Here is a 14703-nt window from a genome sequence, read left to right as displayed (position 1 = left end):
AGGCGCCCCTATTTTCTTCATTTTTATATTGACCTCATGAACTGATCTTCTTCAAATGTTTTACTATAACTGATTTGTAACAGTGAATATGGAAACAAACAAAACTGAAGTACGAAGCACTAGTGATAGGTACTCTCAGGCCTGTTACTTCTCTTGATTCTCACAACTACTTTGTAAAACTGAATATTATTAGTACCTGTTTTGTAAATGTGGAAACCAGGGCTTCGCAGTGTCATTAATTATGCATATAAAATCATTTATCTAGCAAGTAATGAAGCTGGCATTCAAATCCTGTAACTCTAAATTCCATACATTGTTTAATATTGTGTATGGTTGAAGAAGGGAAGCAGTGGAAATATCAAAAAATGAAATTTAAGTGTATAAATTTTGTGTAAGGAGTATGATTTATGTAAATTATTATAAATTATGAAAATAGCATGTCTGACTTTTCTACTGCATTAATTAGGAATTCACCTTGATGACATTTTGGCATTATTTATTTCATTGAATATAATAAAGATACAAAATTTAAATCAGTATGATGTTCTGAATATTTCAAATACTATTAGTATATTAATTTTTTTTGTTCTTTAAGATGAATTTTTAAAGCTCTATGTAAATGAAATTAGAAGTCAGATCTATTCTGTATGTCCAAAAGGAATTGCTACTTAGAGAAATTCTATCTTGAATATTTTTGAAAAAGCAAATAAAAGATGTACTTGTTCTCTATATACATTTGGAGGCTTACATAATTATAAGTTAAGTGGGATGTACTTCTTGATGTATTTGAAGTTTAAATGCTTTTGAGGATTGTAATAGAACTGTGCTTCTGTTTTTATTAGGTGTTAGACAAACCCAGTCGGCTAACCGAAAAGGAACTTGCTGAGGCTGCAAGCAAGTGGGCTGCTGAAAAGCTGGAAAAGGCAGATGAGAGTAACTTACCTGAAATTTCTGAGTATGAGGTAAGGCATAATGTCCCCTTTAGGTTTCACATAAAGAGTTTTGTCTGGATTTTAAATTATGGGTGGGAAATATTTGGTTTGTTCTAGTTCTGCAAAACACAAATGGGGAAAACATCCTCATGAATTATTAACGTGTACCACGCAGAGTAATAGTATGATTATGAATGACTCTGTTCAGTAATTGTACTATACCTGAATTTCTCTGGTAGTTTAGAAGTGAAAAAATAGTATAAATATGGACTATAAGGAGAATGCATTTTATATAAGCTTCTTTTATGTTTTTTTTTGTTGTTGTTAAAAGTATCTCTCGAAATCATGCTAAGCCACTAGTCATAACCAGCGAATTCAGAACAAAAATCTGTTTAGACCTTAGATCTTGGACTGTATTTATATTACATGCTATTTCACTCTAAATTATCTCATAAATATCTCAAGAAATGGAATTATTCATTGTTGGGTTACCTGTGACCTTTGGTGAGTCTTGAGTACCAAAAGATGAGAGCATTTTTGGGTCCAAAGAATACTATTCATGAATCTTTGCATTAAAATATTTGAAGACGAACTCAGACTTCTCTGTATAACTTGTAACCTCTCTAATAGGGAAATGTAGATGTTTCATTGGCAAAATTAAGCTTTTCAATTCAAGTGTTGGTCTAAGATTATTTTGGCATGATATGCAGAAAATATAAAAATCTCTGTACCATGACCAATTACGTAGACTTGAAAATTTCTGGCTTTTCAATAAATTTTAAGATACCTTTATTAGAAAGTTCTTTGATAAAATGGATCAAGCAATGGAATTTGATATAAAACTCATATACCTACATAAATCTTTGTATACCTACAAACATTGTTTCCAGAGTAATAATGTACACTGCTCATAGAAAGTACAAACCAGTATAGACTCTATCAGTGCTTACACAAATAAAGCCTTTCATTTTTAAAATGCTAATTTGTCATTTAGATATCAATTGTTCTTAAGTAGGTCAAGGTTTCCTTGTTATTGTACCTATTAAAGTAGATATTTATGTGTCTTTTTTTTTTTTTTTTTTAAGTGAGAGAATGCATGCATGAGAGTGTGCAGGGGAGAGACAGAGGCAGAGGGAGAGAGAGAATCATAAGCAGGTTCCATGCCCAGCTCAGAGCCTGACATCTGGCTCTATCTCAGGACCGTGAGATCACAACTTGAGCCAAAATCAAGAGTCAGACACGTACCCAACTGAGCCATCCAGGCACTCCTATATGTATTCTTGAGTAAATATGTATCAACATGATCTAGCTGTTCCTTTTTGGCACCTTTTCAGCACAATTTTAAAGCATGAACAATAAAGTAGTTTAATAGGGCCATTTTGTTTATATTCTTTAATAATTACAATAGTGGGTTTTATATTAATCTATATACTCAAAATTGCTATTTTAGAGAACTGATAATTTTTCTCAGGATTTTAAAACTTCCAAAAATTCTGTTTTCTTGTTTGTTTAGTACCCTTCAATTAGCAAGGCTTTATTAAGATATATTCATCACCCCATCACTTTTTTTTTTTTTTTTTTTTTAAGAGAGAGAGAGAGAGAGAGAGAGAGAAAGAGCACCAGCAGAGGAGAGGAGGAGAGGGTTGGGCTTGTTGGGGAGAGAGAGAGAATCCCAAGCAGGCTCCGTGCTCAGCACGGAGCCCGATGCAGGGCTGGGTCCCCTGACCCTGGGACCATGGCCTGAACTGAAATTAAGAGTTGGAAGCTCGACTGACTGAGCCACCTAGGCACCCTTTCCCCCCCATCATTTTTTATGTCTCTTAATTAAAAAAAAATAATAAACAGTCCTCACTGTCAACCTGCCCTAGGTTTTAAATACTTCTGTTCTTTCATCATTATTTGAATGGATCTTGACTGAATAGTCAGTCACATTGGGTCTTTTTAACCTCCTTATTTTTTCTCTTAAAATATGAACCGAATTTGCTAGATTTTGCATTAATAAGAAGCTAACAAGTAATAAAGAGCTAATTAATAAGTAGCTAATAAGTAATCAAGAGCTCTCTGTAAGTGGAGTCATAGGTCAGTCACAGTCTTTTGTTGGACCAAAGGCAAGGTGAGTGAGATTAGGGTTGAGATCTCTTTATTATGTTTGTTACATGGTGTACATCATTAATGTCTTTAAAAAAATTTTTTTTCTTTTAGCGTTTATTCATTTTTGAGAGACAGAGCGTGAGTAAGGAAGGGGCAGAGAGAGAAGGAGACATAGAATCTAAAGTAGGCTCTAGGCTCTGAGCTGTCAGCATAGAGCCCAGTGCAGGGCTTGAACTCACTGACCATGAAATCATGACGTGAGCCAAAGTCAGACACTTAACCAACTGAGCCACCCAGGTGCTCCCATCATTAATGTTGACTAGAGCAGCAGCATCAATTTATAGCCCTGTCTAAAATGTTTTTCAAGTTATAGTGATACTTTCTTATACTGGAAATAAAGCAGCTGGGAAATTTTTATGGTACTGTTGTTCTTTTATTTAAAAACTTAATCCCATAGGACACCTGGGTGACTCAGTTTGTTGAATGTTGGACTCTTGATCTCAGCTCAGGTCTTGATCACAGGATCCTGAGTTCAAGCCCCACATTGTCTCCACACTGGGTGGGAAGCCTACTTAAAAAAAGTCATTAAACAAAAGAACTTGATCCCACCATATCTTATTAAAGTTTTGCTCAGATAGTAAGTAACCTCTGTTCTCAGGCAGTTTTTAAATAGTTACTCATTTCAGTGATCTGTGCTTTTTGAGAAATAGAATTTTTTTTTAAGTAATTAAAAAAAGTTTTTAAGTTGATTAATTTTGAGAGAGAGAAAGCATGAGTGGGGAAGTGCAGAGAGAGAGAGAGAGAGAGAGAGAGAGAGAGAGAGAATTCCAAGCAGGCTTTGCACTGTCATTGCAGACATGGGGCTCAAATCTGTGAACCATGAGATTATGATCTGAGCTGAAGTCAGATACTTAACCGACTGAGACACCCAGGTGCCCTAAGAAATAGAATTTTGACTTTAATTTTGTAAACTCATATCTGATTAGGTAGAATAAACTATAAGGAAAAAAGGCTTTGATGCGAAGAAAGACATTGGCATAGTACTGTGTGTGTGTGTGTGTGTGTGTGTGTGTGTGTGTGTGTGTTTAAATGTAGTTGTGGCAGTATTTTTATTTTATAAAATTTGGGGTTTTTTTAAGATTTTATTTTTTTTTTAAGTAATTTCTACACCCAATATGGGGCTCGAACTCAAAAGCTGAGATCAAGAGCCCCTCACTCTACTGACTAAGCCACCCAGGTGCTCCTTCATGTTACTTATTAAGTAATGGTCCATGTACTTCAGAAACATTGTGTAGATTTATTTTTATGACTAGGGACAGATTAAATATTTAGCTTTCCAGTTTATCTTCTCTTGCTGCTGTGAATATAGTTTTAAACAATTTGGGAGACCATGTAATTTACCGAAAGTTCAGTGAAATTGAAGATACATTCAGTGATATGCTTAACCATTCGGGAATGTTGTAATTCAATCTGCTGTTCAGCTTTATTCTTTTACCTTTTGGGCTCTAATAGAGATTTCCCTAAATATTTGATAGAATAGTAATTCTAAAGAGTCTTAATGATCTGAGGGGAAGAAAATATTCTGTTAGCCAGTATGTTTGGGAAATGCTAGATTTGAAAGAGGTAGGTTAGGGGTGTCTGGGTGGTTCACTCAGTTAAACATCTGACTCTTGATTTTGGCCTAGGTCATGATCTCACGGTTCTTGGCTTTGAGGCCCTTGGGTTTGAGCCCCAAGTCAGACTCAGCACTGTAGGTGCAGAGCCTGCTTGGGATTCTCTCTGTCCCTCTCTGACTCTCCCTCTCCCTCTCCCTCTCTTGCACTCTTTCACTCTCTCTCAAAATAAATAAACTTTAAAAAAAAAAAAAAAGGTTACTTTGATATTGCAACACTTTTCAGGGGTTTTAAGATGTTAATATGCTCATCAGTGGTCTGTGAAAGGAAGATGGATAATAAAATTCACATAATTTAGCAGACTTGACTATGAAATTTTTCACAGTGCATATTTTAGGATTAGTATTTTAAGTTACATATTTTCAGAAAATAATACCATACTGGCTTTCTCATAGCTTATTTAAATTTGCTAAGTATTCATTCTGCATCTACTTATGTCAAACACTGCATTAGAGACACCATCCTAGCTGTCTAGGAGCTTACAGTCAAGTTTTGTAGAGACATAATTTACGATCCTCAAACAAATGGCCATCAGAGTTTAGCTTTTGGCTATCAGAATGAAAAGCAAATTACTTGGGGGCTCTTAGAATGTCCCAGTAGAACAGTTACTTCTTCCTATAGAAGAAAATTTTGACATTTTTCTTACTTAAATGTGAAAATATGATTTATGTTTTTCCACATACAAAGTGTCATTTTCTACTTCAGTATCTGCTTACTTTCTCCATTGTAGAATACCTATCTTTAATAGCTCTCTTTCCAATTCATATTAATTCAGTGGAATCAGTAGTGTTTGAGATAAGAATCAAGGTTGGTCTTTCCCTTCCTGTTTTAAAATTTATGCTGCTTTTGTGGTCATGGATGCCCTTATTAAAGGTCATTATTGCCCTTATTAAAAATATTGTTTGTACTTGTTAAATATACACTGAATGTATCTCAAGCACTTGTCTTGTTTTCCCTCTACAGTACCTTGAAAAATACATATCTAATTATATAATTGTATAATTATATATAATTTTTTAATAAGCTCTTTTAGTGTCAATTTATTTTTTCTTCTTGTTTTCTAAAAACGTGTATCTGCTCTGATGTGCTTTCTATGCTCATCAATTTATATTTTTGTGTGTAGGCCTAGAATTATGATAAAGCCTGAAATTTCTATCTTCAGTGTGTTTTAAACTTCAACAGGTTTTTTGTTTTGTTTTGGTTTTTTTGCATTAACTTAACTAAAATGGAATCTAGTGGCAGATTTTGATCTTGGGTTTTAGTCAGAACACTGGTTGTATAAGTAATCCAATTTCCTTAACATCATTCAAATCTAATTGTTAACCTGGTGTTAGAAACCTGATACTGATACTGGGATTTCTATCTTAAATACATAAGATTTATCATCTTAACCATTGTTAATAAGGGTATAGCTCAGTGGTATTAAATACATTAGTATTATTGTATAGCCATCCACCGTTCATCCTCCTAACTCTTTTCACCTTGTAAAAGTAAAACTATACCCATTAAATGATAACTCCCTAAAGCAATTTATCAGTTTATTCTCCCAACCCCTGGCAACCACCATTATGTTTTCTGTCATTAAGATTTTGACTACTCTAAGTATCTCATAGAAGTGGTTCATACAGTATTTGTCTTTTGTGATTGGCTATTTCATTTAGCATAATGTCTTCAAGGGTCATCCGTGTTATAGCATATTACAGAATTTCTTCCCTTATTAAGGCTGAACAATATTCCATTGTGTATATGTACCACATTTTGCTTATCCATTTATCTGCCAATAGATAACGTGGGTTGCTTCTACATTTTAGCTTTGTGAATAATGCTGCTATGAGCATGGGTATACACCTATCTTCAAGACCCTGCTTTTAGTTATTTTGGATAGGTATTCAGAAGTGGAATTGCTGTATCATATGGTAATTGTATTTTTAATTTTTGAGGAACTGCCATATTGTTTTCCACAGTGACTATACCATTTTACATTCCCATCAACAGTGCACAAGGGCTCCAATTTATCTACATCCTCACTATCAATTGTAGTTTTCTGGGTTTTTTTTTGTCTGTCTGTTTGTTTGCTTTTTGCTAGTAGTCACCCTAATGGATATGAGGTGGTATCTCATTGTAGTTTTGATTTACATTTCTCTAATGATTAGTGATGTTGAGCATTTTTCTTGTACTTAGTGGCCATTCATATATCTCTTTAGAAGAAATGTGAATTCAAGTTCATTGTTCATTTTTTAGTTATTTGTTTCATTGTTGTTGAGTTTTAGAAGTTCTCTATAAATTCTAGATATTAATCCCCCTTATCAGATACATGATTTACAGATATTTCTCCCATTCTATGGGTTACTTTTTTACTCTGTTGATAGTGTTATTTAATAAGCAAAATTTTACATTTTTCAATAAGTCCAAGTTTTTTCTCTTTCTCTCTCTCTCTCTCTCTCTGTTTGGTTACCTGTGCCTTTGGTGTCATGTAGAAGAAATCATTGGCAAAGCTAAAGTCATGAAGCTTTTGTCCTATGTTTTCTTCTAAGAGTTTTATTGTTTTCGGTCCTACATTTAGGTCCTTGATCCATTGTGAGTTAATTTTTGTAGATGGTGTTAGGTAAGGATCCAGCTTCATTCTTTTGCATGTGGATATCCAGTATTCCCAGTTTCACTTGTTGAAAAGACTGTATTTTTCCCATTGAATGGTCTTGGTTATCTTTGTTAAAAATCATTTGACGTATGTAAGAAGACTTATTTCTGGACTCTCTGTTCTATATATATCTGTCTGTATGCCAGTATTACACTGATTTGATTAATGGACCTTGGTAGTAAGTTTTGAAATAGGAAGTATAGGTCTTCTACTTTTGCTCTTTTTTTTCAAGGTTTATTTTGCTTATCTAGAGTCCCATGAGATTCCTTACAAATTTTTGTAGAGTTGGGTTTCTTTCGTTTTGTTTTGTTTTAATTTCTGCAGAAAATCCCATTGGGATTTTGGTAGGGATTGCCTTGAATCTGTACATTGCTTTGGATGGTATTGACATTTTAACAATACTGTCTTTCATTGTGTGAACGTGGGATGTGTTTCCATTTATTTATGTTTTCTTTCAGCAGTGTTTTTGTTGTTTTCATTATACAAGTTTTTCATCTCCTTGGTTAATTCCTAAGTAGTTTTTGTTTGTTTGTTTGTTTGTTTGTTTTAGTTTATTTATTTATTTTTGAGAGAGAGAGAGAGAGAGAGAGCAGGGGAGGGGCAGAGAGAGAGAGGGAGAAGGAGAATGCAGGGCTTGAACTCACAAACCATGAGATCATGACCTGAGCCAAAATCAAAAGTTGGATGCTTAACTGACTGAGCCACCCAGGCACGCCGGTTCCTAAGTATTTTATTCTGTTTGATACTATTGTAAATGGAATTGTTTTGTAATTTCCTTTTCAGATAATTCCATTGTTCATTTATAGAAACACAATTTTTGTGTGCTGAGTTTGTACCTTGCTACTTTGCTGAATTCATTTATCAGGGTGTGTGTGCATAATCTTTAGGGTTTTCTACATATAAGGTCATATCTGCAATCAGAGATAATTTTACTTATTCCTTTCTAATTTGCGTACCTTTCCTTTCTTCTCCTTTCCTACCACCCCCCTCCCCTAACTGTTCTGGCTAAAACTCTAAGTACTGTTTTGCATAGAAGTGATGAAAGCAAGCATCCTTGCTTTGTTCATGATTTTAAAGAAAAATCTTTTAGCCTTTCAGTATCAAGTGTGATGTTCGCTGTAGTTTTTTCATATATGACTTTTATTATTTTGAGATGGTTTACTTCTATTCCTAGTTTGTTGAGTGTTTCATCATGAAAAGGTGTTAAATTTTGTCAGATACTTTTTCTGTATCAATTGAGATGATCATGTAGCTTTTTCCCTTTATTCTGATGATGTGGAGTATTACACTCATTAGTTTTCCTATGTTAAATCATCCCTTGCATTTCAGGCATAAATGCCACTTGGTAATGATGTATATAATCCTTTTTATATGCTGCTGAATTTATGCTGCTGAATTCCTTGTGCTAGTGTCTTGTTGAGATATTTTTGCATCAGTGTTCCTAAGGGATATTGGACTGTTTGTTGTTGTGTCTTTGTCTGGCTTTGTATCAGGGTAATGTCCTCATAGAATGAGTTAGGAAGAATTCCTTCCTCTTCAGTTTTGGAAGAGTTTTTAAAGGCTTGGTATTAGTTCTTTATTAATTTATTATTATTACTATTTTTTTAACATTTAATTTTGAGAGACATATTGTGAGTGGGGGAGGGGTAGAGAGAGTACGGGAGACAGAATCTGAAGCAGGCTTCAGGTTCTAAGCTGTCAGCACAGGGCGTGACCCAGGGCTCAAACCCACAAACCTCAAGATCATGACCTGAGCCAAAGTCAGAAGCTTAACTGACTGAGTTACCCAGGCGCCCAGCTTGGTATTAGTTCTTTATATGTTTAGTAGAACCGGTGAAGCCATAAGGTCCATGGCTTTTCTTTGTTGGGAGGATTTTGATTACTGATTCAGTTTCCTTACAAGTTTCAAGTCTGTTTAGGTTTTATATTTCTTCTTGATTTAGTTTTGGTAGGTTTTGTGTTTCTAGGAATTTTTCCATTTTACCTAGGTTATCCTTTTTGTCAGCATGCACTTGTTCATAGTACTCTCTTAATAATTCTTTTTATTTCTGTAGGATTGGTAGTAATGTTCCCACTTTTATTTCTGATTTTAGTAATTGGAGTCTTCTCTTAGTCCATCTAACTAAAGGTTTGTCAATTTTGTTGATCTTTTCGAAGAACCAACTTTTTTTTTTTCTTTTGTTTTCTATCTACTTCATTTATCTCTGCTCTAATCTTTAATATTTCTTTCCTTCTGGTATCTTTGGGTTTAGTTCTGATTTTTCTGTTTTTCTAGTTCCTTAAGTGGTAAAGTTAGGTTGTTGATTTGAACTCATTCTTGTTTAATATAAGTGTTTATAGCCATTAATTTCTCCCTTAGCACTGCTTTGCTACTTCTCATAAGTTTTTGTACATGGTATTTTCATTTGTTTCTTAAGCATTTCCTGCTTTCAGTATAATTTCTTCTTTGGTCTATTGTTTAAAGGTGTGTTCTTAAATTTCCACAATTTTGTGCATTTTCCAGTTTACTTTTTAAATCTATTGACATTTAGTGTGTGGCCTAACACATAGTCTATCCTGGCAAATGTCTCCTGCGCCTGAGAAGAATGTATTCTGTTGTTGGGTAGAGTGTTTCTTGTATGTCTGTTAGATCTACTTTGTATATTGTTTTATTTAAGTCCTCTGTTTCACTACCTTATATCTGGTTTTTCTGTCCATTACTGTGACAGGGGTATTGAAGTCTCCAATTGTTACTGTATAACTTTTATTTCTCCATTTCTTTCAGTTTTTTGCTTCATATATTTTGATGGTCTATTCTTAGGTCCATAGATGTTTATAGTTGGTATATCTTCTTGCTGTATTGGACCTTTTATTAATATACTCTTGTCTCTTGTAACCTTTTTTGACATAAAGTCTGTTTTGTCTGATATTAGTATAGCCACACCTACTTTCTTATAGTTATTATTTGTATGGGCTATCTTTTTGTATCCTTTTGCTTTCAACATGTTTGTGTCTTTGAGTCTAAAGTAAGTCTCTTATAGACATTATGTAGTTGGATCCTGTGTTTTTATCTACTCTGCCAACCTCTGCCCTTTGATTGGAAGGTTTAATCCATTAAATAATTACTGAGAAGAAGGGACTCAACTTCTGTCATTGAGCTATTTGTTTTCTGTATGCCCGTAGCTTTTTTGTCCCTCATTTCCTGCATTCTGGTTTCTTTTGTTTTTAATTGATTTTTGTTTTGTTCTTTGGTGGGCAGTGAAATTTTTAAGTTCCTTCTTAATTTCCTTTTGTATGTATTCTTTTAAAAATATATAATATTTGTTTCCTTTAATATTTCTTTCCTTCTGGTATCTTTGGGTTTAGTTATGATTTTTCTGTTTTTCTAGTTCCTTAAGTTGTAAAGTTAGGTTGAGAGGGAGGGAGAGAATCTAAAGCAGGCTCCATACTCAGCACAGATCCTGATGCAGGACTTGTTCTCACGATTGTGAGATGACCTGAGTTGAAATCAAGAGTCAGATGCTTAACCGGCTGAGCCACCCAGGTGCCCGTTGTGTATATCCTGTACCTATTTCTTTATGGTTACCATGAAGATTACATTTGCATCCTAAAGTTATAACACTAATTTGTATTTATATCAGCTTAAGTTCAATAACATACAAAAACTCTGTTCCTTTCCATCTCCATCTCCATGCCTTTTGGTTGTTGATATCACAAAATTACATCTTGATTCGTTGCATCCCCAAAATGTGAACTCATACTAATAATTGTTTTAAATGCAGTAGTCTCTTAAGTTATCTAGAAAACAAGATTTGGAGTTATAAACCAAGGTTATAGTAGTACTAGCTTTTACACCAATAGTGTCCTTTAAATGTATTAGTCTCTTAAATCATGTGTAGAAAACAAAACAAAAAAACAATTGCAAAGCATTGGTACAGTAATATTAGTTTTTATAATTGTCCAGGTATTTATCTTTATTGAGATCTTTATTTATCTGAAAGACTTCAAATTACTGCCTAGTGTACATTCATTTCACCTTGGAGGATCCCCTCGAGCATTCCTTGCAGGGCAGATTTCAGTCATAAACTCCCTGAACTTTTGTTAATCTGAAAATGGCTTGATTTCTTACCCTTTTTTCAAGGATAGTTTTGTTGGATATAGGAATCTCAGTTGACAGTTTTTCTTTTATTACAGTCATTCTTGAACAACATGGCTTTGAACTGCACAGGTCCACTTATATGTGGATATTTTTCAGTAAGTGTGTTGGAAGACACTTTGGAGATTTGTAACAATTTAAATGTCTATTTTTACTTATTTTTGAGAGAGGGCAAGAGAGAGAGGGGGAGAGGCAGAGAGAGAGGGAGACAGAGAATCCCAAGCAGGCCGTGTGCTGTTGGCACAGAGCCCATTGCAGGGCTCGAACTCATAAACCATGAGAGCATGACGAGAGTTGAAATGAAGAGTCAGATGCTCAATCGACTGAGCAACTCAGGTGCCCCAGGAGATTTGCATCAATTTGAAAAGGCTCGCAGACAAACCGTATAGCATAGAAATACAAAAAAAAAAAAGTTGTTATAAGAATTAGGTATTATAAGAATACAGTATATGATACATACAACTTACAAAATATGTGCTAATTGACAGTTTGTGTTATTAAGGCATCTGATTAACAGTAGGCTATTAGTTGATTTTGGAGAGTCAAAAGTTATACGTGGATTTTTGACTGGGTTAGCCCTCCAGTCACCATGTTGTTCAGGATCAACTGTACTTTGAATATGGGCCTACTGTAATATTGCCTTCAAAGTTTCTGCTGAGAAATCTATTTTTTTTTTTTACCTTCCATGTATGAGAAAATGATTTTTTTTCTTGTATATGATGAGTTTGCTTTTCACTGCTTTCAAGAGTCTCCCTTTTATTTGTCTTTTGAAAATTTGATTATGATGTATTTTGGTGTGAGTCTTGAGTTCACCTAACTTAGGTTTTGTTAAGCTTCTTTGGATGTTTATATTGAAGTCGTCCATCAGATTTGAAGTTTTTAGCCATTATTTATTCAAATATTTTCTGCTACTTTCCTCTTCTAGGACTCCCATAGAGCATATTTTGGTCCACTTGGTGGTGTCCCAACAGATTCCTTAGGCTCTGTTCACCTTTCTTTAATCTTCTTTCATTTTGTTTCTCAGACTCCATAACTTCCATTGCAAGTTCACTGATTCTTCTGCCTACTCAAATCTGCCTTTGAATCCCTGTAACAAAATTTTCATTTCAGCTATTGTACTTCCTAGCTTTGTGATTTCTTTTAGGTGTCTTTTTAGGTTTTCTGTCTCTTCATTGGTATTTCTGTTTTCTTCACACATTTTCTTGGCTTTCTTCACAACATTCTTTAGTTCTTTGAGCAACTGGAGACAGTAGTTTTGTTGTGTTGTGTTTTTTTAGATTTTATTTTTAAGTAATCTCTACACCCAACATGGGGATTGAACCTACAGCCCTGAGATCAAGAGTTGCATGCTTGGGGTGCCTGGGTGGCTCAGTAGTTAAGCTGGTTTTGGCTCAGGTCATGGTTTTCATGGTTTGTGGATTCAAGCCCCGAATCAGTCTATGTGCTGACAGTGTGGAGCCTGTTTGAGATTCTCTCCCTCCCCCCCTCTGCCCCTCCCCTTCTCCTTCTCCCTCTGTCTTTGTCTCTAAAAATAAATAAATAAACTTAAAAAAAAAAAAAAGAGTTGCATATTTTATCGACTAAGCCAGCCAGGCTTCCTGAGACCATAGTTTAAAATTTATTTTCTGGTAGACCTATTGTTAGGTCTGTTTCAGAGACAGTTTCTATTGATTTATTTTTTCCTTCAAATGGGCCTTACTTTCTTCTTTCTTTGTATGCCTTGTGATTTTTTGAACAGTAGGCATTTGAATCTAATAACCGATAATTCCAGAAATCAGATATTCTCCCCACACCCCTTTCTATTGTTGTGTGGTGTCTGTGTGCTGAGGATGAGTCTAGGTGTCAGTTTAAAGTCCTTTCTGAGTCTTAGAATGTACAGTCACTTTTTAACTTGCCCCATATAAGCAGGGTTAATGTCCTAATATTAACATCTAACTTTCAAAAGGTGAAGAAGTGAAAAATAAAGGAAAAAGGGTACTGGCAGCTTAATTCACGGGAGTCACTTCAGCCATAATAGGAGGGGTTTGAAACAATAGTAGGAGATATGAGCAATGGCTCTTTACTCCTTTGTGATCACAAGCCCCAATCAGTGATCAGAGCACAAGATTCCTGATGTTTGGAAAATGGGGTCCTTTTTGCCCAACCTCAGGTACCTACCCACCAAGTGGCTGAGGGTTGGGATGGATAGCTGCTATTGTGGCAAGAACTGAAATTAACCTCAGTTTACCTTCTGTGTATTCCTCTGGAAGTTGCAAACCTTCAGGAGAATCCAGAGTTCCAGAATAGTTACATCAGACAACGTTTTCCAGTGCAGTTGTTGTTTATGTTAGGAGACAGATTTCTGATGCTTTCTATTGTGGCATTTTCCTTGATTTTCGCTGCTTTCTTCCATAAGTGATTGGTATATTTTCAGTTGAAATCTCTTAAAATATATAACTTAGAGTTGTGAAAACCAGGTTTTAAAAAAAGTAGATTATACATGTACATGTCAGAAATTCAAATGTCACAAAAATGTGTAGCATCTCCCTTCCATCCTACTCCTTACTTCTAAGTTATTCCTATTGAGCCAACCACCACCCGCCCCCCCCTTTTTTTTTACATTTTTCCCCATAGATAGCATCCTTCCAGAGATCATTTGTGTGTGTGTGTGTGTGTGTGTGTACATATGTATATGTATATGCATAAACGTACATATACACATACTTCCTCTCTCTCTTTTTTTACACAGTTGGCAGTATATTGATAGGAAATGAATGACCTCCAGAATGTTCCAGGAGAAAAATTAGAGTGCATTATACAACAATTATAGGCTGTTATTCTTTTAGATGATTTCTTAATATCCCATAGTTCTACATACTGGATAATTTATTTGTCCTAATGATGGACATGTAGGTTGTTTTCAGTCATTTGCTATAAGTGGCAGCCATATGTTAGTATCTGTTGCTCATGTCGGTATCTGTAGATTAAGTTTCTAGAGGTGAAATTGCTGGGTGAAAGGCGCATGTACTAAATTGCAATACATGCTGCCAGATTACTGTGTAAAGAAGTTGTGGCAGTATACACTCCGAATACACTAGGAGTTGATGTGCTTTTCCTAGTGAAAATTACCACTCATTAATATATATCTTGTGACTTCACTAAACCTACTGCTTTTTGCCACTACTTAATTTTTTTAAATTCAGTTTTTGAAATAAGTTCTATTTCTTTTTTTCCCTCTCATTTCCCACCTACCTA

At 34.8% G+C, this 14703-nt stretch overlaps 1 protein-coding gene across 9 annotated transcripts in view; it reads left to right on the top strand.

Annotated features, from left to right (window-relative positions):
• Positions 1 to 14703, top strand: part of PPHLN1 (periphilin 1) — a 138004-nt gene that overhangs the window by 74799 nt on the left and 48502 nt on the right. For all 9 annotated transcript variants that reach the window (XM_058743086.1, XM_058743083.1, XM_058743084.1 and 6 more), the window contains one exon: positions 843 to 962. In XM_058743086.1, the coding sequence (XP_058599069.1) occupies positions 843 to 962 (120 nt within the window). The remainder of the gene's footprint in view (positions 1 to 842; positions 963 to 14703) is intronic.

This window comes from Neofelis nebulosa, chromosome 8, assembly GCF_028018385.1.
Source record: "Neofelis nebulosa isolate mNeoNeb1 chromosome 8, mNeoNeb1.pri, whole genome shotgun sequence".
Taxonomy (NCBI): domain Eukaryota; kingdom Metazoa; phylum Chordata; class Mammalia; order Carnivora; family Felidae; genus Neofelis; species Neofelis nebulosa.
Note: the sequence above shows the minus strand (reverse complement) of the source record. Positions and strands in the feature narration are given on the sequence as shown.